Source organism: Thalassophryne amazonica, chromosome 15 (assembly GCF_902500255.1).
Source record: "Thalassophryne amazonica chromosome 15, fThaAma1.1, whole genome shotgun sequence".
Lineage (NCBI taxonomy): Eukaryota > Metazoa > Chordata > Actinopteri > Batrachoidiformes > Batrachoididae > Thalassophryne > Thalassophryne amazonica.
Window position 1 is genome coordinate 83510543 of NC_047117.1, and position 25275 is coordinate 83535817.

The window sequence follows — 25275 nt, forward strand, 5'->3', positions numbered from 1 at the left end:
TAGATATCCAGCAACATACTTCTGTGAAACTTGCATATATGTATGTTAACCATTTGACCTTATAAAGGCACACTCAAACTTAAGTTGTCCAATGTGTCTTGCTGCTGCATTTTAATCCAGGTGGGTCAAAATTCTGAATGATTTCCAAAGAAGGAAGGAAAAAGGCAAAATTGTTCATATTTGTGAGATAAGATTGCGAATCCTTTCCCTGAATACTGCTCAGTATTCAGGGAAAGTATTCAGTATCTTCAAAGATCAATTGAGTGTATGGGAGAAAAATGTATGACTTCAGTGGTCCAAAATTCAAAAAGGGATTGCACCTTTAATTTCAGAGTTGATCTAAACTACAGCTCAGCGTGCGGTGGCCATCATGAGCAGACAATTTTTCTACGAGACAAACTCTCCTCCAGCCTGTCGCTAGTTTGCTACTGTGTTTTAGGTGCCATGAAGAACATGTTCAAGCACAAAAGAACATTAAGACATGGGACAGCACGCTCCCGTCAGCAGTACATCAAAGGTCAACTTAAGGGTTTATATTTACAAGAACCTAGCAAAATGCATTTTTCAGTGCAAGTGCCAAAACAGTACTACACAAAATATGTAAACACAAAACGAAATACAGTTTTTACAACTGGACAAAAGCACAGTCACATGGCAGGTTCTGAAACGTTAATCATCAGGATGTTTCCTGCAGCTTCAACCAGAAAGTTAAATATGGTGAAGACAAAGAAGCAGGACATCATAAAATATACAAACAAACCACTGGAGAGCATCACAGAACTGCAGCAGGATTTACGTCCCTCACATGAAAGCCAGACGAAAGTCTGAGAAATGAATCACGGGGAAACCGCGGAGAGAGATTTCAGTCCGATCCGACGGCTGAACCCAGAGTTGGTGATTTCAGTCGTACAATGTAATAGTTTCTTATTAAATCAAGATATTCTGAAATGTTAATGTAAAACATAGGAGTGCTTATTTTTATTTAAAGATAAATAAAATATATTATTATATGGCTGTGATGCTGGCTGATTACCGGTCGGATGTTTTCCCATATCCAGACCGCTTCCCATGACAATCGGTCCTTAATGCATATTTTCTTTACAAACCAGGAAGCTAAAAACACGATTACAAAAAGCAAGTCGGACATGAACATACGCCATAAATACCTCAACAGCAAAACAAACAACAACAAAAAAAAGAAAGATTGAAAGCTTACCAGCTAACGACTGGACCATCTGTTAGCAAGTTCTTCACGGAGGTGAAGAAAGCGAAGGAGCCCAACACCATCAGCAGCATATTTGGGTGATACTGTAAGTTTGCGTGTTTATATGCATATAGCAGCCATATAATAGACAAATTATTAACCTCACTTGCTCGGTCTGTACGGGGATAACAGACCTCGGTGTTTTTCGCACTGACCTCTCGCTCGGTTAATAATCTTTATGTGCTAATTATGAGTAACAGATATAAGGTCAGTTTACATGTAATGACCTAAGGAGGTTTTTATTATGTTGCTATAAAGTTATGGCTTTGTTTTAATATTAAAATAAGGGATGTGGTCAGTCAAATGGTTGTTTTTTTGGCTCTTAAAAAAAGGCTCAAACTCTCCTGTGCAGCTGTGACGGGCTTTTCATTCTAAATACTGTTAATTGTGTGTGTGTGTCAAGTACGGCACCAACGATCAGTGCAAATAAACCGCAAATGTACTCTGAAATATTCACCTGCTAACTGTCCCGCCTGTGGAGGGAGAACTGGGTAATTTCACGGGGGGTAGCTAACCTCCAGTTGACCTTGAGACGCTCACCTGTAAAGATGGGAGACATTTACGTAGGAAAACAACATCCATGTTCATCGACACGGGCTGAAATGTGGATTAACTGTCTCACAACAGAAGAACAGACGCAAAGAGGAAACGATCTGAAGGTCAGATGTCTGTGGAGGTCTGCGCCGGGGGTCTTGGCGAGTCATGGGGGGTGGGGCTTTCTGCGTCAGAGGCGCTGGATTCGTCGTCGTCTGTGTGCTCGGCGCTGTGATACAACATGAGCGCCTGCGTCTTGTGGGTGATGGTGATGGTGCAGGGGCCCTGCGCCCATGGCTCCCCGTCCACCTGCATCGGCATCGTGGAGCTCTTCAGAACCAGCTGGAGAGGAAACGGCACCGGACGCGTCACACAGTTAATGAGCGTAAGTAAGTAACAACACACTATTATTCGCTGCATGTGAGGTCACTATGATGTCATCTCATCTGCATCAGCACAGGGTGCAGCTCCAGCCTTTACCCAGTAGGAGGCACCAAGAAGGAAAATATTTTACTAATAAAATGTATTTGTGTTTTTATGGCATCATGATAATAAAATCTAACTTTTCAAAACATTGAAGTAGCTCTGCCTTTCACAATAAAAGCTTTTTAATCACTTTAAAATGTTTTTGTTTTGCAGCACATTCAGGAAAGTATGAAACGGACATCTACACATTTCACTCACTGCCAAAAGTAGCGACGTGTTAGTTCTGCCTGATGACGTTTACATATCAAATGCTGAATAATCAAAACGTGTCTTGACAGCGTTGTAAAAAAAAAAAAGTGAAGCTAATTGGAGTCCTTTAATGTCCTTGTAAACAGGCGGTTACTGAGGGAAACAGGAGGCTGTATGAAGCCTGTCAGTCACACTGATGGTTACCCTGGTTTACGTGATGTCAGTTCAGACTGTCTGTCCCGTTAAGATAAATATTACTTTACATTTGGTTGAACTAGAAAACACACAGATAACCGGCTCACCCTGACAGTGTGTGCCTGACCCAGCCGTAGCGGGTTCGCCAGCTTGACCTGGATCTGAGCACAGTGGAAGGAACCAAACACACCGACAACCTCCAGCAGACCGTCATCCACCCTGGGGGAAACCCCCCCCCACAAAGCAACCATTAACTTTTGCCATTAACTGTTTGTGCTAAAACCACACAACTCGCCATCAGCAGCACGAGTTCTCTTTAACAACCGACTACTAACTAACTGGTGACACCTGATGGTAACATCTACGTTTTATAGACTCAACCATCAATCAATTTATCTGACAACAATTAACTAAACGTGGTGTGTATGTGTGTTACCTCGTCGGGGGGCAGGGTTCATTCCCCATACCCTCCCACAGTCTGCAGCCGCCGCCCCAGTAGCCAATGTTAGAGACTATGATGCCCTCCAGACTAGGCAGCGCCACCTGCTCCCCATCCAGCTCCAGCTGTCACAAGAACATGCACACTGAGCGATAACAAACCAAGCCCCGCCCAATGTATAAATGCCTAAATGTACCTCAATCCTCTTATTCAGATCCTTGCACTCCTGCACTAAACAGTCTTTGGTGCCATACAGGAAATACACAGCCTGGCAGAGAACAGAGAGTTAGCGCCTTTTCCCAGCATGCATCAGTCCATGGTTAACACACGTGAAGTGCTTCAAACCTTGTTGATGATGCGGCTGGAGAAGAAGGAGGGCGTTTTCTCACGGTGTGTGTGGAAGTTGAGCGCCATCAGAGCGTCAGGTCCCACAGAGAAGTAGTTGTTCATGGTCAGAACCTGAGGAGACCCAGAATCAGGTAAACAAAAGGAGCAGTTCGGTTCACTACCACAGCCAGAACCAAAGACACAGTGACAAATGGACTCACCTTTGGCTTACGAAAGTAGGCACCTTTTGATGCGACCTGCACTTTCCATCTGAAAAACATTAATACAAACCAAAAATAAAAAAAAACCTGACTGCAGGTCTTGATAATCAAAAAAAAAAAACTTTTTTAACAGCAACAAACACCTGTTTTAACAGGTGACTTTTTTTTTTTTTTTTTTTTTTTTAGGGGGACCAATTTTTAGGGGGGAACCATTCGGTCTGCAATACAGGTCTGCACACATGCAGATTTCTGAGGCAGATGCAAAATAAAATATTGCACCAGATGACAGAGACAATTTTTTTTGTTTGTTTTTCGAAAGTCTTAAAAGTTTACAAAGATGAAATAATGTTTGATCGCCACTTCCACCGTTGACAGTGCAGTGAGGACATAGGATAAGTTGACAAAGGTTTTCCTAAAGTGTTATTTAGCTTTTGACCAGAAAGAATGTGATGCAAATAATGAAATAATAAAATTTTAATCAGATTTCAAACATGGTTATGACTATATTTTCCAGGCTATAAGTTGTGCTTAAAAAAAAATTGTTTGGCTGGTCCTTATACTTGTTCTGCATTATCATTTATGGGCAGCAGATGGCACCATCTACACGCATGATAACTATAATATAACGGCTGAGTGGATCCTTGTCATTTGAGTGGTGCTTTGTATGTCACATGACATGGATTAATTCATCCCATTTGTGTTGCATTGCATTCAGAGTGCAAATTTGGTTCCATACTTTTGGTACCAGAATCAGAATCGCCTTTATTGTCATTGTAATTTACATTACGAGATTTGAGTGCAACTCCAAAAAAGATGCTTTCCGTGGTGCGAGTAATTTTTAGCCAAAATAAAAGATAGTGAAATTTAACAGTAAATTATTCAGAGTATATGTAAAACTAATATAAACATAAGGTAAAATAAAGTAAAATGAAATGTGGACCACGTAAAATGTAAAATGAGAATTATATACAACTGTGGAATCATATTGCACGGGAATATTGCACGTGATTTACAGATACTGCACAAGAAACTGACTGCACTCTGCGCACACACACACACACGCGCTCGCGCACGCACATGTGTGTGATCACACGCGCACGCACATGTGTGTGATCACACGCGCACGCACATGTGTGTGATCACACGCGCACGCACATGTGTGTGATCACACGCGCTCGCGCACGCACGTGTGTGATCACACGCGCTCGCGCACGCACGTGTGTGATCACACATGCTCGCGCACGCACACGCATATGTGTGTGATCACACATGCTCGCGCACGCACACGCATATGTGTGTGATCACACATGCTCGTGCACGCACACGCATGCGCGCCCACACGTCCGTGCATGTGCACACAAAACAAATCCATTGTGCTGCCTGGAGGCTGTGAGCAGGAAGAAAAAGAAAAGCTGGACTCATTTCTGATGTGATTTTTTTTTTTTTCGCTGCACTGAGGATGTACACAGTCGACCGAGCTGGTTGCGTGTGTGCGCGCGCCAACAACAGGATGATTTGATTGAGCTAACAGACGCTGCGACACACACACACAAAAAAAAAATCCACTCCGTTGTAAGCCGTCTGGCTGCATGAAGAGCTGTTCACATGAAACACTGATGTAATTTTTGGCTGGACTGAGGAACTACACAAAGTCTTTTTTTTTTTTTAAATGGAAGTCCGAAGTCAGTGCACAGCATCACTGGGCTACATGTTACAATTTGGACTTTAGCAGTAGTGGAACACCAAAATGTAAATCCCTTTTCTGTTGTTTATAAATTAATAAAATATCGAATGACAAGGATCTATTTTAGCCGTTACATAAAACAAATAAATGTTTTTACATTCTTTCAATGGAACGAATATTCAATTCAGTGAAAGCTGGAACAAACCATTCAACTCAGCTTTGCCTCGTTGAATGGCTTGTTCCAGCTTTCAACTCATGAAATATTCGTACCATTGAACTCAAACATTCATTAGTTGTATAATGAACACTGCTCCTGTATATGATCTGAATGTGGAGGAGAGGCTGGGTCTGAGACATCCAGCTCCAACTCTACACTCCATTTGTTTGCTCTTTGTGGGATAGCTGCAACAGAGCTAAGTTAGGCTAAGGTAAGGCTAACAGTATAATCAGTCACTTTTAAAAGCTTATTTACATTTAGTGAGGTAAACACATGCACGTTTAGCTCTACATTAAAGCAGTCCATGCATCTGGGCACTGCTAATGACATTTTCATTTGTTCAGTGGTGACAAAAAGCAGTTTGTGGTGACTGTTGTCAACAACATGGTGTCTAACCAGATCCTTACTCTGGATGGCATTACCCTGACCTCTAGTAATACTGTGAGAAATCTTGGAGTCATTTTTGATCAGGATATGTCATTCAAAGCGCATATTAAACAAATATGTAGGACTGCTTTTTTGCATTTACGCAATATCTCTAAAATTAGAAAGGTCTTGTCTCAGAGTGATGCTGAAAAACTAATTCATGCATTTATTTCCTCTAGGCTGGACTATTGTAATTTATTATTATCAGGTTGTCCTAAAAGTTCCCTGAAAAGCCTTCAGTTAATACCATATCACCCCAATAGAGCGCTTCGCTCTCAGACTGCAGGCTTACTTGTAGTTCCTAGGGTTTGTAAGAGTAGAATGGGAGGCAGAGCCTTCAGCTTTCAGGCTCCTCTCCTCTGGAACCAGCTCCCAATTCAGATCAGGGAGACAGACACCCTCTCTACTTTTAAGATTAGGCTTAAAACTTTCCTTTTTGCTAAAGCTTATAGTTAGGGCTGGATCAGGTGACCCTGAACCATCCCTTAGTTATGCTGCTATAGACTTAGACTGCTGGGGGTTCCCATGATGCACTGAGTGTTTCTTTCTCTTTTTGCTCTGTATGCACCACTCTGCATTTAATCATTAGTGATTGATCTCTGCTCCCTTCCACAGCATGTCTTTTTCCTGATTCTCTCCCTCAGCCCCAACCAGTCCCAGCAGAAGACTGCCCCTCCCTGAGCCTGGTTCTGCTGGAGGTTTCTTCCTGTTAAAAGGGAGTTTTTCCTTCCCACTGTCGCCAAGTGCTTGCTCACAGGGGGTCGTTTTGACCGTTGGGGTTTTTACGTAATTATTGTATGGCCTTGCCTTACAATATAAAGCGCCTTGGGGCAACTGTTTGTTGTGATTTGGCGCTATATAAATAAAATTGATTGATTGATTGATGACTGTTTTGTCTCTCACAATATTATTATTGGCCTGTTAGCTTTTGCTTGTTAATGTGGTGTATGCATTTTAAATAAAGCGCCAATTCAATTCATTATAGTCTTGAGTGAGAAAATGACCCCAAAACACCTAAAAACAGAGCCTGTTGTAGACTGTAATTAGGTGGAATTCTCCTTTATCAGCGGTACAGTTATGTCTTTATGCCAATGAGAGAAATAAAAATAATTTTGTTGGTGTGACTTCTTGTTGCACCCTATTTTAAAAAAATCAATGCAACTTGTACAAGTTTTTTTTGTTGTTGTTTGCCTCCTTGTGATGTACTTTTTGATTGATGAGATAAATACTCTGGTGTGACATATAATCCAGATAATATGGCAACAAAAATTTCCCTAAAGCAGACAGGAAACATTGCGCTGCTGCCCCCACCTGTCCATTTTGACCACCTCTGCATCGAGGATGTTCCGGAGAACCTGCTCCACAGGAATCTCTCCAGCATAGCCAGCACCCCAACCCAAAGTGTTCGAAAGGTCATTTCCTGTCCCCAGGGGCAGGATGGTGACCCTCGGAACAAACTGGTCCTGACCCTGAAACAGGAAAACAAAAACATGAGCGGGCAGTGAGGAGAAAAACAAAACCAGACTCCTTGTTCTGAAACGCACTCCAGCCTCACCTTGAGCTTCATGGTGTCAACGGCATCCAGCACCCAGCCCACCGTGCCATCCCCGCCACAGACGACCACCCGGACGCTGCCGGGGGGCAACAGCGTGCACAGCTGGAGCGCCTTGGATGGCGCCAGCTGTGACAGGTCAAACACCTGCAGGACAGACACAAGCATGTCCAGAAACACTCACATACTAAACTTTCTCAAATGTTAATCATTAAATCAGATGAGCTCCACGTGCACGCTGTCAGTTCATGTTTCAACACACGCCGGCTGCCAGTTGACCTGCACAGGGTTCAGCAGGGTCCGAAACTCTCCCAGCAGAACTTCACCCATGTTGTTGCCGCTGCGCGTGTTCGCCAAGATCAAAACCGGAGTCCAGCCGCTGCCGCAGGAAGACGCCAGCTGCAGACACACAAACGCACATGACATCTGTTTTTCTGCAAAACCCACACTGAGTCCAACCTGAACCGGCGGGTTCTGCGAGTGTCGGCACCTTGCTGTACTCATCGGGCTGTCGGCGGCGGAGCTTGTTGACGTGGAAGAGGTAGTGAGGCGGGATGATCAGGCTGCGGAACTCGCCCAGGTCACAGTGGTCAGCGTGCGGAATGCTGCTCATGCAGTCGTCGTGCACTGTGGTTTGACACCACACACACCTGAGGACGTACAGGGGGAAACACAATTACATGAGCGCCTGACCTCTGACCTGCAGAGCTGGCAAGCGAGGGGGTGAAAAGTGTGATGAGTTGAGATAAGAAGAGTAATAACATTGTGCCACGCAGAGATCATCAGCGTCTATCAGACCAAATTAAATGTTGAAAATAGAAGCTTTTTTTGCGGCACATTGTGTGATTACAGCCCGAGGAGGCTGGTGAGCTTTGGCGCCAGCAGTTTCCAGCCCACAGCAGAACATATCTCTGCTGTGACATGTCACAACTGTGAAATCTAGATAACTGCACATTTATGATTACAAACCTTTCAAATTTTGTATTTTTTATCTTAATATGGATATTTATTTAAATCATGACATCATCCACAACATCCAGTGCTGACGAATCAAAGCAGTACTGAAGCACCAAAGCCTGCAGTTCCTGCAGTAGCCGCTTGAGGATGGTGGAAAAAAAGCAAGCAATTCCCATAAAAGCCCATGTTAAAATGTCCAATTTCATAACAGAGATAAACATGGGCAGCGTGGTGGCCAAATGATTAGTGCACTTGTTTTCAGAGCAGAAGGTTCCTGGTTCAGGACTACCCCTGCCCATTCTCCATGGAATGTGGAGCTGAGTCAGGAAGTGCATCCAGTGTAAAACCTGTGCCAAATAAACATACAGAATTTATCTTGGATCAGCTGTGGCTACCCCATGTGAAAAGAAGGTGAAGGGACTTTTACAGCAGAAATAAACATGTTTACATCGTGGTATCAAAGAAAAAAGGTTTTTGGGCTTTTTTTTGGTTGGGGGGGGGAGTATTTTACACTTTTGTGACAAATGTCCAGGGTGTAATTTTTTTATACAACTCCATTTTGAAACAGTTTGAAACCATTCCACATTCTGTCATCTAACTGTATTTCCTGGTAATGTGGACAACTGTTTGCATTCTTTATACTTAAAAAAAAAAAAAATTAAAATTAAAATCTGAATGCTTCAGAGAATTGATTTTTTTCCCCCCACCCCAAGAACAGACCAGCATTATTGTTGTTGCCTCTCGCCCGCTCTCACTTGCTTAACAATACAAAACAACATTGTGCACATATTACAAAGGCATGGCAGAAGAAGAAGAGGGTACGAACACGCGACAGGCCTGCCTGCAGTCCCCAATGTGTGGAGAATTTTAAAGAGAAAAATGCATCAACGACGACAGCGTACTGTTGCACACCTTGAGATGTGTCTGCAGAAAGAATGGGACAAATTAACAGCTGAAACGCCTTACCGCTTGGAATCCTCAACGCCAAAACATCTTAAGTGTTGTGAGAATGAATGGCAACATTGCAAAGTGGGAAATGCTTCAGCATAGCAACTTTTATGTAAAGTATTGAAGGCCTGAAAGGCAAGAATTCATATAGATTAACAAACTCAATGTCGACCATACAGAATATAAAATATGAGCATCTGGTTTCTTATTGTCTGCAATGAAACAGAAGTCAAAGCAAATGTAAGAATAACTGCTTTTTGTTTTCTTCTTCATTTTCCCCTCATCCCAGCGTTTTTTTGGTGCCTCCATAGCAGTACCCTCTGTAGCCATGAAACCTTTACAATATATACAGGGGTGCACATAACTGGTACTCATGGTGCGTGTGCATGCTAAAAATAAATGATGCATAGCAGAAAACACAAGGGAAGTGCTTCATAAGAGGAAAGCAATGACAGATTATAGGAAAAGTGTTTCCCTCTGCTGTGCATCAACGATGTTTAGCACGCATGAACACAATGAGCACCAGTTATGTGCACCCCTGAATATATATATCTTGTAGTGAAAGCCACCTCTCTGAGATCTTGTGAGATTTGAAACCTCAATTCGCTCTTATTGAGATTTCAAATCCCGCAAAATCTCAGAGAAGTCGCTGTTTTGCGAGATGTCAACAATACTGAGAAATGCACTGACACATTCTGACAATGCTGCAATTTAACCACTGCACACGGACAACAGCATCAACATCACAAGGTAAAACTCTTTGTATATTCTGCCTTAAACAATCATGAATTTATTATCTGGGTTTTTAGACGTTGCTATTGTGTTGATTTTATATAAACACGTGAAAATCTCAAGTGATTTTGCAGTTATTTACAATGAGAATTATGTGAGCCGTGATCTCTTCCCATTTATGTAGTTCTGGGGGAAAGTGAAGTTTGCTCTTTAACATCCTGCTTATTGTCCTTTACAACACTATTTGTTCCAGAGTAATGTAAAATACATACATACACACACACACACATATATATATATATATATATACACACACACATATACATAATGTCTGAAATTTGGGTTGCGTGTAAGAAGGCAAATTTACATTTTGGTAGTTTAATGTTTATTTGCAATTGTCGTCATGTGGTTTCTCCATGTTATTTTGACTGCACTGCCTCTCTGGTGCACAAGGGATTATGGGATGTCTCAATAGGGTGAATAGGGTGAATTGATTGCCGGCTACGGAAAGTGTCGCTGAGTCTAAATTTGGGGTTATATGAGTTGTGTGAAAAGTTTTTAAAAAATTATAGTTTACAAAATTGTGAACTCCAATCCAAAGCAATTTTTATATTAAAAAAAAGTCCAAGGTTTCTCGGCAACTGAGATATCAGGTTTATGCTGCATTCACGTTAGTGCCACTGCTGCAGTAACAGCAGCATTTGTCTTCTGCAGCCGCAAAGTGCAGGAGTTTTAGGGCGTTTCACGCAGTTATATTAAAACAGGAAGCTCAGGTTGTGATGGCAGCTTAAAAAGTTAACTTTTTATGAAGCTATAGATTAATTTCTTTCTGTAATATCACACCAAATAATCACGTTTACCCGTTTAAAGCCAGGTGACTCTCTGCAATGAAATAACCCATCTCTTGCTGTGTGAGTTTACCTGAGGTCGCAGAGTTTGGGCTGCGTCCCGCACTGCTGTTTGCACGCCGCACAGTAACTGGCCAGCGGGACGTTCCCGCGGACCCAGCGGTGCTCGGCGGTGCCGTCGGGTCGCGCCTGGGCTATGATCTCTTTGCACGGCAGGTCGCGCTCGGCTCGGCGCAGGCACGGCTCGTCGGCGCACACGCCGCAGCAGTCGCAGAACGCCCCCTGCAGGATGTGCTGGGAACACACGCAGCAGTAGGTGGGCTTGTTGAAGAGATCCGTGCACCGCCAGCCGTGTCTGCTCTGGCGGAAGAAGTCCTTCATGTAGGTTCTGCGTTTGGCGCGTTGCGCGCTGCACCACAGCGTGATAAGGACGGGCGCAAGCACGGCCACGGAGGTCCACAGCAGCAGCGTCCACGCCTGGTCCGCGTCCATGGTTAAATTAAAGGACCACATAACCGAGTGTCCGCAGCCAGTCTGCGCACGGAGCCAAACATTTACACACCCGAACGGGACGACGTGCGCACGAGAAAAACGCACTCAGCCGAAGATGAAATCTTTCCGGTGATCGCGAGCGCCCAAACAGCGCATGCGCACAACAGGGATTTAAAAAAAAAAATAAAACTTTATTGAAATGACCAGCGCGTTTATGTTATTAAAATAAATAAAAGCTGCTTCGTCATTCGAAATAAAATTTTCTCTCTGTGATAGTAATAATTACAAAATTGCTTAAAGTCCTGGTTCAAGAAAATAAATGCCAAATTTAGATTAGTATTTTTTGCACCCTTTTACCTGCACATTCAGATTTTGTTTGGGATAAAACTGTTTTACTGTATCTGACAAGCATAGCGAGATTTAAATATGATAAGAAGAAATAAATACATTTATGTAGTTCCTATCTGGGTAAATAAAGTTTTGAACCCTTTTTTCCTATTTGTCCATGAACCAGTCACCAATTTTGACCTCATCGGTTCCACTACGACACTTACACTCCAGCCTCAGTGTACCATGGCCTACACAAAAATGTATGATAGCCATCCCAGGGTGGTAGTTACAGCCAGGTCGGGGTCAATAAAGGGTTACACAGAGGTCAAAATTCAAAAATGCTCCAATCATATTGAGAAATTTACCACATTATTTGTTTGATCATGATGATTCCAAAAAGGTATAGTTCGGACTATCTATGTCTGAATTCTATGGAGTTATGCGCTAAAAACAGCAAAAAAATAGTGACAAAGGTCACTTTCAATTTGTACAGAGGTCAAAAGCTCCAATTTCGGTAAAAAATTGTGCAAATTATTGCTTGAAATAAAAGGATTAATAAATGGAATAGTTTCGACTTTGTTGAACGTTTGGTCTCCAAAGTAAAGGTCAAGTAAGATTGACGTCCATTGGATTCTATGACATGTGATATATATTACCCTGTAACTAAGCATTGCAGATGGTGAAAACTAATTCTTTTTAAAACCCTATTAACTCAACCAATAATTTGCAACAATGCTTACCAAAATTAGAGCAACTTAAATTTTGACTCTGTACAAACTGAAACTGACCTTTGTCACCAGTTTGTTGTTTTTTTTATTTTATTTTATTATAATAACCTTTATTTAACCATGTAGAAACACACTGAGATCAAAACCTCTTTTACAACCTCTTTTACCCCATAACTCCATAGAGTCATAGATAGTCCAAACTATACCTTTTTGGAATCGTTATGATCATACAAATAATGCAATATATTTCTCAGTATGATTGGAGCATTTCTAAATTTTGACCTCTGTGTAACCCTTCATTGACCCCTACCTGGCTATAACTACCACCCTGGGATGGTTAGCATACATTTTTTGTGTAGGCCATGGTACACTGAGGCTGGATTGTAAATGTCCTTTAGTCCCCATAAATGGTAGAAAACCTGCTTGGTCTGTGGACTCTATGTGTCTCTCCACCTTCCCAGTTCCGCTTTTTAAAGTTTGCACCTGCTGGAAACATGACAACAGTCAGATATGAACGTGCCTGTTGGAAACTTGGCTGTGATTAGGAAGCCTGTAGTCTAACATACAAAACATTACACCACCCACTTCTTTATGGGACATCTGGTGGCCTGAGACAATGATAGTTATTATTGATATTATTATTACTACTACTACTACTACTACTACTACTACTACTACTACTACTACCAGAAAGTCCAAAAGGCATTTTGTTGTCCAGAATTTTGAAGTTGTTGAAATGTCTCATAATGAGAATGCCTGATTTTTCATGATTGTCTGTGTTTTTTTGTTTTTTTTATAAAAATCCACTGTCACCCTCTCTTCACCCTCTATTTTCTTCCACCCCTGCGATTTGGACATCTGGAGTGCCACAAGGGTCTAATCTAGGGCCTGCTCTTTTTTTTTTTGACACATTCACCCTATCCTTCTGACTACCAGGACACACACACACACACACACACACACACACACACACACACACACACACACACACACACACACACACATATATATATATATATATATATATATATATATATATATATATATATATATATATATATATATATATATATATATATATATATATATATATATATATATATATATGATAAGTCAAATCATTCATCACCATATGCAAAGCAGTGCTGCTTTGTGCCGTGGAACTTGGAACCCTAACAACACTAGTTTCTAGTTCTCATCAAATACTGTCCTGTGTGCACTACAAGCTCTGTTTAAATGCCAAAACCTTCCATCCTCTGGCATGCAGATAAAACATCCGAGTGTCTGTTTTTTTAAAAAACTGAATTTTAAAATATCACAAACTGCTGCAGGTACAATAGCCTGTCTTGAAATGTGGTTGTACTGCCATCTAGTGGACAGTTTCCAATGCACATGCACAGGACAGGGTACAAATTCTGTACTCGTCACTCAGTAATTTACTTGTCTTGGACATATATCAAGATATATGATTCATATTTTCATATTTTTTTTTATTAATAATAGTATTTATTTATTTACCACTGATGATTTTAAATATGTCATGTGCAACGTGACCAGGTATGTGCCAGGTTGTGGTTGACGTGCAGGAGGAGGAGAATCGACCCCTTTCACCCCTTCTGGACTTTAGATCTCAGAGCAGAAGAAACCTGGACGGCAAAAAGTGAAGAAGATGACGAAGTTAATGGTGATTTTCTTCTGCCTGGTCCTGCTGAATAACGCAGGTGGGAAAGAATTGTGATTTAATATCAAAATAATGTCTTGTATTTATCAAATGCATATTTTTTTATGAAGTTATTTGGGATTGTTTTGCACGGATTCTATGTTCATTTGGAGTGAAATTCATATAAAAAAAACACGTTAAATATTTTTACTCATGTGCATGTTGCTTTATTCTGGTACAGCTTTTCTTAATTTTACTTACGCTGCCTTTGCACATAGCTTCCCCCCCAACGCCAGAATGGACCTAAAACGCTTTTTTAACGCAGTATAAGTGTGTAATGTGTTTTTAAAGGTGCGCTTTGTCACTGTTGTTCAAGTGCAAAACAGCGCCCCCAAGTCTGTGCAGTCAGCTCCGTGCTACTGCATTTGTTTTGCAACAGATTAAAAGACATCAACGACGTTATGCGGTGTTGCGGCGCGGTTTTGCACCTTGATCATGTTGAAGGTGTGTTTTTGCCACGATGCTGTGAGAGCTGCAGCAGCTCCACCTTCGTGTTGACAGAAGTTCATTTTCACTGCAGCTCTTTTTGGAAGAGACGAGGAGAAACCGTCTGGCTGCTGGCCGGGGTCACGTGCTGCTCGGGCCCAGCACTCTGGGGAGCCAGGAGAATGAATAGGCACTCTGTTACCATCCATCAAATCCTAAAATATAGGCCTTGGTTAGAGAGAGGGAGATAGAGAAGAGGGTCCTCACTGTGCAGAGACCAGTGTGTTGGGGAATACACGGCCACGCGGGGGCCGGAGGCTCACCGCAGGCAGAGAGAGGCCAGAGGTTTCATCTGAAGACCACTTCAGTCTCGCAAGTGGAGGATTAGCTGTTCACAGGGAGCTCAGATGTACTGAGTGACAATAGTCCCATAGCATGTGGGCACTTACATGGGCACTGCAAGCACCAAATCACAATACTGAACAGTTTAGATCTGATAAACATGTGGCACATATCTCACTACAGACTGTGGGGTCTCTCCTGGATTACACCCATGGGGATGCCAACCAAGAAGTGTAAGTGAAATTATGCATATTTATGGTAAATGGACTGCATTTATATGATGTCATAAGGAAAGAATGGTCCTTAACGATGTCATAAGGCAAGAATGCTGGCAAACAGATCAAAAGGCACTTCAATTCACAATGGAAACAAAGGAGGTGATAAAAAGAAAGACAATGCCATGAAGAAAGAATGTCAGAATAATTAGTCAAGCTAATTTATCTGTCATTGCCAAAGAAAAACACAAAAGCAAAGTTTTGGCAAACAGATCAAAAGGCACTGTAAGTCACAATGAAAAAAGAAGACATAAAAGGCAAGATACAATATCAAAAAGAAAGAATTTTAGAGTATTTAATGATGGATATTGTCTGTTGTTTTTTAATTAAATTTTTTCTTTTGTTATGTTCAGAATAAACCATCAAATCAAATGTTAATGTTTTTTTTCTGAATGCCAAAGAAAAAGATAAAAAGCAAAATGCCAGGTGATGTCATGAGGCAATAATACTGGAGAAAAGATCAAATGATACTCTATTTCTTAATGAAAAATTGAGACATAAAAATAAGTATTCTGATGCATCATAAGGAAAGAATCTTGGAGAAGAAACTAAAGGAAGTCCTATGTGATATAAAAATGGAAGCAGAAGAGAATGTTTTTAGTGATATAAAGAAAAAAGTATTTAAAAGGCTAAGTTAAGAATGTGACAGAATAGATCAAAGGAAAACATGTCTCAGAATGTAAAAGCAAAAAACAAATTGTGATGTCATAAAGATACAAAAGTGAGAGAAGTGGGCTAGGCTGGGTTTGGGAGTATGTGCTTCGGATCCTGAATGTTAAACCCTGAGGCACGCCTGTGCTTATAACCAAACAAAAATGTGTCATAAAGAAAGAACATTAAAAGTCAAAAGGCAAGATTGTTAGAAGTAAAGTAAATGCCAAACTTAAGAGATAAAAGGAAAATCTTCCAGGCAGAACCAGAGAGTCACCAAAACGTGACAAACCAGCGGCCGCAAAATTAATTTCCTCGACTTTGCTACATACACGACAGACAGATGGGGACGGTGACATCTGGAGGTGTGCAGAGTTGCACATCCGCCCGCGTCCCTTAGTTAGTAAAAATAACAGCAGAGTCTGAATTTACAGACTTCCTGAGTCTGCTGTGAAGAGGAAGTAAAAATGGAACAACAACCAGGGATATTCTGGTGAAAACGTTCCTCTCCCCAGATTACCACGGCAACAACAACATTCTATTTTAATATGTGCAGTATAAGTTCAGGTTCAGTTCCAGGATGTGCATGAGTCAAAACTGGAATTTTTTTCTTTTCTTTTTAATCTTTGCAGATGCCAACCCCCTCATCAAGGAGAGTTTTGCTAAGCAGCTTCTCAGCAATAAGAGGCAGGACCAGGCCGGCTACCCCGACGAACCCTTGAGGGTACAGAAATGTCATTCAGTCCACACGGTTTCTTTTTTTTAAAACTGGGATTTTTACCTCCAAATTCTTATGAAATAAAACCATATACCTTTTAATAATATTCTTTTTTTCTCAGTTATTCAGTAACATAATAGAAAACAAGAGCAATACTTACACGAACGTGTCTTCAAGCCCAACCTCAAACTTGTCTTGTATAATCTACAGGAGCACATTTCATTACAATCCATGAAGCCCTCATCTCATCTCATCTCATCTTCAACTGCTTATCTGGGATCGGGTCGTGGGGGCAACAACTCCAGCAGAAGACCAACCCTGGACTTCCCTTTCCCAGGCCACATTAACCACCTCTGACTGGTGGATCTCGAGGTGTTCCCAGGCCAGTGTGGAGATACAATCTCTCCACCTAGTCCTGGGTCTTCCCCGTTGTCTTCTCCCAGATGGGCATGCTTCCTGGAACACCTCCCTAAGGAGGTGCTCCAGGAGGCATCCTTACCAGATGTGCGAACCATCTCAGCTGGCTCCTTTCAATGCAAAGGAGCAGCGGCTCTACTCCGAGCTCCTCACGGATGACCGAGCTCATCACCCTATCTCTAAGAGAGACACCAGCCACCCTCCTGAGGATCTGATAAACATGTGACATATCCCACTACAGACTGTGGGACTCTCCTGGGTTACACCCTTCTGAATGCCAACCGAGAAGTATAAGTGAGATTATGCATATTTATGATGTCATAAGGCAAGAATGCTGGTAAAGAGATCAAAAGGCACTTTAATCCACAATGGGAAAAAAGAGCTGATAAAAGGAAAGACAATGTCTTAAAGAAAGCATGTAAGAATAATTAGTCAAGGGAATTTATCTCTGAATACCAAAGAAAAAGACAAAAGCAAAGGTTTGGCAACCAGATCAAAAGGCACGTTAAGTCACAGTGAACGATGGAAGACATAAAAGGCAAGATATTTAAAAAAACTAAAAAGGAAGCAAGACGCATCTACTAGGTTTCAGGGTCTCAGGCCCCTGCTGGTCACAATAAGAACTGGCACGTGTCCATCATCAAACATGTCCAAGATCTTTCTAAGGTGACCTTGAGTACCGAGTTTCACCTTGATAGGACGACCAAAAGTCTTTGTCAAGATATTAAATACACAATGTTTCAGAGACTTTGCCCCCTGGTGGCTACAATTAGAACTGAAATGTGCTGACCATCTAAATTGCCCAAGATCTTAATAAGGTGACCTTGTGGACTTTGACACAGAAAGTCTTTGTGAAGACAACGCGTACGCATCAAGCACATGCACATATGGAGCAAAACGAGTCCACAACCTGCTCTGCCGGCCGTGACACAAACAAAAATTAAATTTTCCTTTGTTATTGTCACACAACTCAAAATCAGACAAAAACAGATGTTGATCATTTGCTACACATTTAGAACTAATAATAATAAAATAATACTTGAAATAATATTAAAAAATTAAATTAATTACAGTTCAAGCCTCAGTCTCACACACACAGTTTAAGATTTCAGATTTACACTCGCAACGCAGGGGATTGTAATCAGTCCTGTGTGTGTGTGTGTGTGCGCTCCTGTAAAGAAGATTAAATAAACACACACACCCTGTGCGCTTTAAAAAAATGACCAAGAATTTTTTTAAAGCCTTTGAAACACTGTATGTGTGCTTTTCTTACAGAATCTAATTCCTACTTAGAGATTAAAGAAATGTCTGTATTATCAGCGTAACAGGTCTGAGCGTGTTTCCTTCTCTTCGGGTTAATTCCACTTTGACTGTGCAGCCGTCGCCTGTGACAAAGTGGCAGATTTGTTCTGAGTCAGATTTGGTTTTGTGCAAGCGCGTGAACATTCCTCTTCTGTCACAGCTTGTGATTTGATTTCACCCTGTGTTTGTCTCCTCCTGAAGGAGCATCTGCTCCACATGCAGGCTCTGGACCAGAGGGCCCAGGAGACCAACCTGGAGAACTGGCTGAACCCCCACTGCCCCCCGCGCTGTGACCGGAACTACGGATACCCTGTGTGACCATGGCAAAGGTCACAGCAAATCTGCTCATAGTGCAGCTCCGTGTTCTTCTCTGTGCGGCTCTAAATCACATTTTATGACCACGACGGGCCTCAGTGTGACCGACAGGAATGACAAATTATATCACTTTATCTCAGAAGGACACACACACACACAAAGATTTTTACCTCAAAGCAGGACTGAAGCCATATCACCGAAAGGATTCTTATTGCACAAATAATTTAAAATATGTCCCAAAGATGCACCTCTCCCTCCAACAGGGGGCGCTGTAAGCAGTAGATCCTTTCTATTTAAAGTGACCGACAGAAAAACACTATTTTCCCCCTGAACGATGCTTGACCTCAGTGTCCATCAGCTGTTCTTGGTTACAAACTTTATCTAATTTTAAGACACATTACGAAGTTTCGTTCCTTGATAAGTTGTGAACTCTTACCCCTTTATCTTTGCTTTTCTTTTGTAACAGTAGAGACAAAATTTAGGTTATATCATCTGTCAAAAACAATTTAATATCACTGACAAGTGAAAATGTGTTCCAACTCGTAAATTGTATAAAAAAATGCAGAAGTGCAATGTCAAAAAAAAAAAAAAAAAAAAAAAAATGTGTTGACTATGATACAGACACACATCAGTTCTCAATAATAAATGCTTGTTACACCCACCAAGGACGTAATCAAATTATCTGCTTTAATTATTTGTCTGTCTGTCAGTCTGTTAGCAGGATTACACCAAAATCACTGCACGAATTTTACCTAAATTTTCACCACAGATAGATTACACCATGGAAGAACCCAATAAATTTTGGAGGTGATCTGAATCTTTCTGGATCAAGATTTCACTTTACATAGACTTTGAAGGATTACATCAAATAAATAAATAAATACTTTACATATTTTCACCAAATTTTCACCACAGATAGATTACACCATGGAAGAACCCAATAAATTTTGGAGGTGATCTCAATCTAGATTCTGGATCAAGATTTCACTTTATATAGACTTTGAAGGATTACATCAAATAAATAAACAAATAAATACTTTACAGATTCTCACCAAATTTTCACCAGATAGATATTAGGTCGTGGAAGATTAATTTTTAGAGGTCATCCGGATCAGGATCCCGATTCTGGATCATTTCTTAAATTTTCACCCTTTTGGGGATCATCTCAAATCTGCTTAATAGATCATTTTAAAAATCACATGTGGCTTTTGTATAAAGGATGATCCTGTTGGTGTTGGATGTTGGCAGTGATCCGGATCAATATGCAGATTCTGCAGCAGAAACAAACAAACATCATGACGTAAGATCAGGAAGACACCATTTAGTTTCTGCTTGTGAATTAAATATCAGATTGCAACATCTTGATCAGTCAGACCATTCTGGATCAATATGCACTTATTGCATAGTGTTGTGAAATCCGGATCCAGGTAAAATCCGGGTCATGATTTGAATAACAGATCTTTTATTTTGAGTCCTTGGCGGACGTCAGAAATCTCCGATTGCTCTTGTTTTAATACTGTTCATTTGTTTTTCTTTAAAAAAAAAAAAAAACGGTGTGAACATGATGCCAAAATATTACAACCACATGAAGATTCCACTCGATAATTTTATACCGTTTGTTTTCTTCTTTTACTCTCCAACAGAATGACCGGTGGTGAAAAGACGAAAAGACTGAACATGGCAACAAGGGAACATTTATTTTAAAAAATGAAAAGCTGTCTTTTTCTCCCAAAATTCTTTAAGCAACTAAATAAAATCAACTGAATGCGCACCAAATAATGGATACTGTTATTATTATTTAAAAAGTGAATACAATGATGAGGACAATTTTAGCTCTCTCTCTCTCTCACACACACACATATATATATAGCAATTTGGAAAATACTGATCCGACTTTTTTTCTCACAAATATCACCGAGCTACACTGACATGCGGCTACCATATATATAAAACCCCTTATACGCGTCTCTTGATTAAAAAAAAAACAAAAAAACAAGTAAAAGTAAACCCACGGCTGATTATAAATAGTTTGGAAATTAGATACATTATAAAGGCCACAATATACGAACAGAAATATTATTTCCCCACCATGATGCTGATGAAGAAAAATCTCCTTCATCCCTTTAATTAGTTCGCAGAAGCCTACCGTTTTTGTAATTGACGTGGTTTGACGTCATAGTTTTGCTGTATGATGGAGTTCGTAATAAAGGCCGTTTGAAGAAACGTCACTGTACATTCTTTGAAAAATGCTATAATTAAAATTGTATAAACATTTATCGCAGCGAATAAGAAAAAAAAAAATCTTCTCAAATGGAATCAAATTAATTAGTTTTCGTCTCTAGACACGAAACTTTAAACGCCGCTCAATCTGGAGGAAACGTCACGTTTAAACGAAATCGGATTGAAGTCCGTCCTCACGGCCTGCTCCGACAGTTGAGGCCTCCCAAAAACTAAATTATTCAAACACTGTCAGGATTAAATTATGACAAAATAATTTGAAATAACACCTGAAGATCATCTCACGTTACATTCATCAATCAGACTGTAGGTTATTTATGCATTTAGGTCATAATAAACAAAGGACATTCCCTAATCATTTTATTATTAATCAACACATTTACAATTTAGAATGAACATCCTAATTTACTATATGTGGTTATCGCGTTATGAATCGTCCCACTTTTAAAAAATGGACAAAATTCGACAGAAAAATAAAACACAAAATGAGAAAACACATTTATTGTGAAAGGTGTCAAAAGTAAATCGACAAACTGTGATCTTGTTACAATGATTCATGAATATGCTCTATGAAAAAGTAAAATACACTATATGTGCAGTGACTACCTTTAATTGGTTAGTTTGGCTTATAATTACAAATTTAAGAGACGTTACAAACTCAGCACTGGCCTGCTCTTAACCGACATGTCTTTGGGTCTTTGAATGCAACACGAATACATTCTTCTCTTTTAACTGCTTTCAAATAAAAGTGCTTAAGATTTATTTTTAAAATATAAACAGTTTGCATGAAACCAATATTTAATCAGGGAGACATTCCATCCACAGATATCTTGTAACTTCACCTCATCACTCACCAGCTTTCACCAGCTGGCAGAAGACACATTTTATTATTTTTTTTTTAACTTGGACAATAAAACTCAGAACTCTATTAAAGTTTCAGCTGCCGCAAAGCAAACACAAAACTCACATTTGTCAACGCTGGATGTGAAATGGACTTCATTTGATGAGATCAATACATTAAATAAATGGCCGACTTTAAAATACATACACATATGCACTCTGTAATTTGTCTTTTTACATTGCATACAAAAACTGCTTCTGCTAATCCCACTATACACACACTTTAAGAATCAGACTGATTCTGATGGAGGAAGCCACGCATTCTGCCAAGAAACCGTTCAATCCATCATCTTTTATCTTTGAAGAAGCCTTTTGAAGTGCTGCTCTCTTTTATGGTGACAGTCAGGAAGTTGGTGGTCACATCTGTCACCAGGACCTTTTCCATGTTGCTGAGAGACGGCCTCCATGTCACTTCATCCAAGTCGTCATCGAGCCGGGTTGGGGACGGCCTGTCTATGAAGTAAGGCTTTTCAGCGGGGCGACTCATGTTCAAGCTCATTTTGGAGTTATGCTTGAAGTGTGCTGGTGCCAAGTAGTACGAAGCGTCTTTAGTCCTGTGTGGGTCCACGTCTGTTCTGTATGGATGCAGGCTGTGGTCGGAGTAAAGCTGCTTATACGAGCTTCCGCCGGAGTCTCCTCGGTTGAGTGCGTGGTGGTGTTTGTGCTTATTACTGGGGCTGTGGCTCTGCAGGTGTCTGTGTACTAACAGACTCGTGTCTTTGTCCCCTTGGAGCTTTGCCAGTTTGTGCTGCCTGTGTCTCACCTGCTCCTCTGGTCTCCTCTTGTGAGGTTCAGAGGCCGTAGAGCTGTAAATGTCATCTGTAAAGCGTGGCTTTGGCTTCGGCCCTCTCTTTTTGGGTGAGTGAACGAGTCCATCAGGGCCACTTTGCTGCAGCGAAAGAAACTGGTGCTCACAGGCCAGTTCTGGGTGCCGGACATGAATGCCTTCTCCACGGTTAACAGTACTGGGAGGAAAGATGGTGGGAACAACAGCTCTCAGGCCCTCTCTGGCCCTGGGCGTGATTACTGGCTCTGGAGTTGGGTAGGTGATCCCTCGGACTGAGTCACTCCTGAACTCATACGGCTTGGCTTTAGTCTGAGCCTAAAATGATACAATCCTTTAGTCAACATTTAAAAGTTACAGTTTAATAACTGAATTTTGTAGATTAAAATAGATGATGCTAAGACTACGTTTGTTCCCCATCTAAATAGATTTAAATACACTGAAAAATCAACACTATCATGGTATAAATGACCCTTGTTAGATTTGAATGACTTGGTTTTACACTATAATTGAACTTGATTTGGAGTGGGACCGAATCCACTCCTGGCAGAGTTGCTTTTACTCTGCTAAATTTGCTGTACACGCAACTTAATTACATCTCACTCCGAACTGTTAGATCTTAATAAAGCAAATATTTATACAATATTAAAGCAAAAAATAAATAAATAACATAATAACGAGCCCTTCAAGCCATGACATTTGATTCAAACTGTCACCTCTTAGTTAAGAGTCCTGTCAAAAGTGATTGCGGCATTTCAGTCATTGTTAAGCTCATTTTTACAGTATTTGTGTTTGATACCTTACTGCTGTAACATAAGAATTTTCCAGTTTGGGATCAATAAAGCTGTACAGCCATTACAAGGCAATTTTTTAAAAATAATTACTAAACTGGAAGCATGATTCTTGCAGCTCACACTTATGCTGCTGTGAGCTGTTCAAATAATTTCATTAATACACATTACATATTTTATTTTGTCTGTACTTACAGAAAAAGATGTAGCATGTCCAACACAAAAGCGCCTTAGGTTGTAGCTTAATGAAGCAGATTTTGGAGGTTATTCCAAATTAACAACGCATTTATATAAAGACTTAGCAGCAAAGTTATGGATATTATTCTTTAGTTAAACACAATTAGAGAAAAAATATCACTGCGGAGTCCTTCAGATTGTTGGCGCAAATACGCCTCAGAGTATTTTTTTAATCATTACTATAATTTAGATTTTTACCTTGAGAAGAAAGGTTTTGGGTTTGGGTCCCCTCTTTTTGGGGCCATACAGCTCTCTTTCACGCTCCCTGTGGGGGGGGGGGGGGGGGGGGGGGGGGGGAGAGGAAAAAAAAAAACATTTTGAGAGAAGTGCACCGCGGAGGGGGCCGTGTATTTACTGGACGCGTTATCCGTCACCGTCTGTGACCGTGAAGGCCGACTGACAAACCCACACGTCTTTATCAACCGACACCTCTTACCTCTGCTCGAAAGCGGCGAACAGACGCGAGTCCAGAATGTTCTCCTCCGGCTCCCAAGTGCTGTATCTGTGAAATAAAACGACGTTAATTAAGCGCTGGCCGTAGCGTTAGCCTGCAAGCTAAAGTCTCCATCGCGCTGTGCCACTTAATCCGGCTGCCGTTAGCCGATTCGAGCTAACGCCAGCGGTGGGGGGAAAACACGGCGTCCAGTAGTATACTCACTTTGGGGACCATCCCTTCCATTTCACGAGGTACTCAATCCGACCCTGCGTGCCATCACAAACAGACGCCACTTGGTTAGCTTGCAACGCAATTTAATTACAGCGCCAACTCAGGTTTCTGGCGCAGAGAGCTGTAAAAAAGGGGGCTAAACATCACGCTTACCTTCCTTATCCTCCGTTTTATGATCGACTCGGCAGCGAACACCCTCTCCCCGACGGCCGACAGCTCCATGTTTATGCCGACCGTTAGCTTTAGCAGATATTTTCCTCCAGTCCCAACCACTCTGAATTCCCGACAGACCATAATACTCCAGAACAGAAAGGACGTCAGCACAATTTTTTTTTTTTTTTTACAGCGTTGCTAAGGAACCGCAGTCGGTGGAACCTCGAACGGAACGCCCATTGGTCAAACCGTTGCTACGTGCTTTGGGTTGCTAAGCGAGGGGCGGAGCGATCGCTTGTGTGAATTCTTTCGGAGGAGTAATGGTGTCTTTTTTTTTTCTATTTTCTCTCCGCGTGGAATCATTTCGCGCGAGCTGTGGCGACAAACACGCGTGGTGTGAAAAAATGTTTTTATTTACACTGAGCGATGAGAAGCCACAGTTTTGTTTAATGAAGTGTCGCTGGCGCGGTAACCTCATTTGGATGACGTTTGAATATTATCCGTCCGCACAGACTGCGTGAAGGCACTATTTGTTAGGCAAATATATATTTTTAATCTCATTATTTAATCTTAATTCAATCTCAGCGGGTTCTTAGTTATATTTAGCGCTGGCACCCAGAACAAACATATTTTAAAATCTTATTTATGTCGGGTTAGGGATAGGCGTGCGAACAATCTGTTTAAAATACGATTTCTGCCACACACCCAATATCCAAGAGTCTGATTTGTAAAAGAAGATTTATTGCCCAGAAAAGGATCAGATAACACGG

General features: G+C 41.1%; 3 protein-coding genes across 6 annotated transcripts; 1 reads left to right on the forward strand and 2 right to left on the reverse strand.

The window, feature by feature from the left end:
• Positions 1-1633: 1633 nt before the first annotated feature.
• Positions 1634-11660, reverse strand: dgke (diacylglycerol kinase, epsilon). Its single transcript, XM_034189328.1, has 11 exons — positions 11093-11660; positions 8025-8184; positions 7814-7933; positions 7538-7681; positions 7294-7451; positions 3656-3704; positions 3453-3566; positions 3304-3375; positions 3105-3232; positions 2776-2887; positions 1634-2140 (listed from the first exon to the last, which is right to left on the reverse strand). The coding sequence occupies exons 1-11, from the start codon at positions 11530-11532 to the stop codon at positions 1925-1927; spliced, it is 1713 nt and encodes a 570-aa protein (XP_034045219.1). The 5' UTR covers positions 11533-11660; the 3' UTR covers positions 1634-1924.
• On the reverse strand, positions 6115-24663 carry cbx8b (chromobox homolog 8b). Of its 3 annotated transcripts, XM_034189330.1 has the most exons (7): positions 24506-24600; positions 24344-24387; positions 24122-24187; positions 23884-23950; positions 22149-22975; positions 7503-7506; positions 6115-6127 (listed from the first exon to the last, which is right to left on the reverse strand). In XM_034189330.1, the coding sequence occupies exons 1-5, from the start codon at positions 24572-24574 to the stop codon at positions 22160-22162; spliced, it is 1062 nt and encodes a 353-aa protein (XP_034045221.1). In that variant the 5' UTR covers positions 24575-24600; the 3' UTR covers positions 6115-6127; positions 7503-7506; positions 22149-22159. The 3 variants fall into 3 exon arrangements, with proteins under 3 accessions (XP_034045221.1, XP_034045222.1, XP_034045220.1); XM_034189331.1 differs by lacking the exons at positions 6115-6127; positions 7503-7506 and adding an exon at positions 21448-22118 and having other exon boundaries at positions 24506-24663; XM_034189329.1 differs by lacking the exons at positions 6115-6127; positions 7503-7506 and having other exon boundaries at positions 21448-22975.
• Positions 14045-20507, forward strand: c15h17orf67 (chromosome 15 C17orf67 homolog). 2 transcript variants are annotated; one of them, XM_034189333.1, is made up of 5 exons: positions 14046-14281; positions 14921-14927; positions 16611-16707; positions 18622-18749; positions 20379-20507. In XM_034189333.1, exons 1-4 carry the CDS (start codon positions 14239-14241, stop codon positions 18736-18738), a joined length of 264 nt encoding a protein of 87 aa, XP_034045224.1. In that variant the 5' UTR covers positions 14046-14238; the 3' UTR covers positions 18739-18749; positions 20379-20507. The 2 variants fall into 2 exon arrangements, with proteins under 2 accessions (XP_034045226.1, XP_034045224.1); XM_034189335.1 differs by lacking the exon at positions 14921-14927 and having other exon boundaries at positions 14045-14290; positions 16616-16707.
• Positions 24664-25275: the final 612 nt, after the last annotated feature.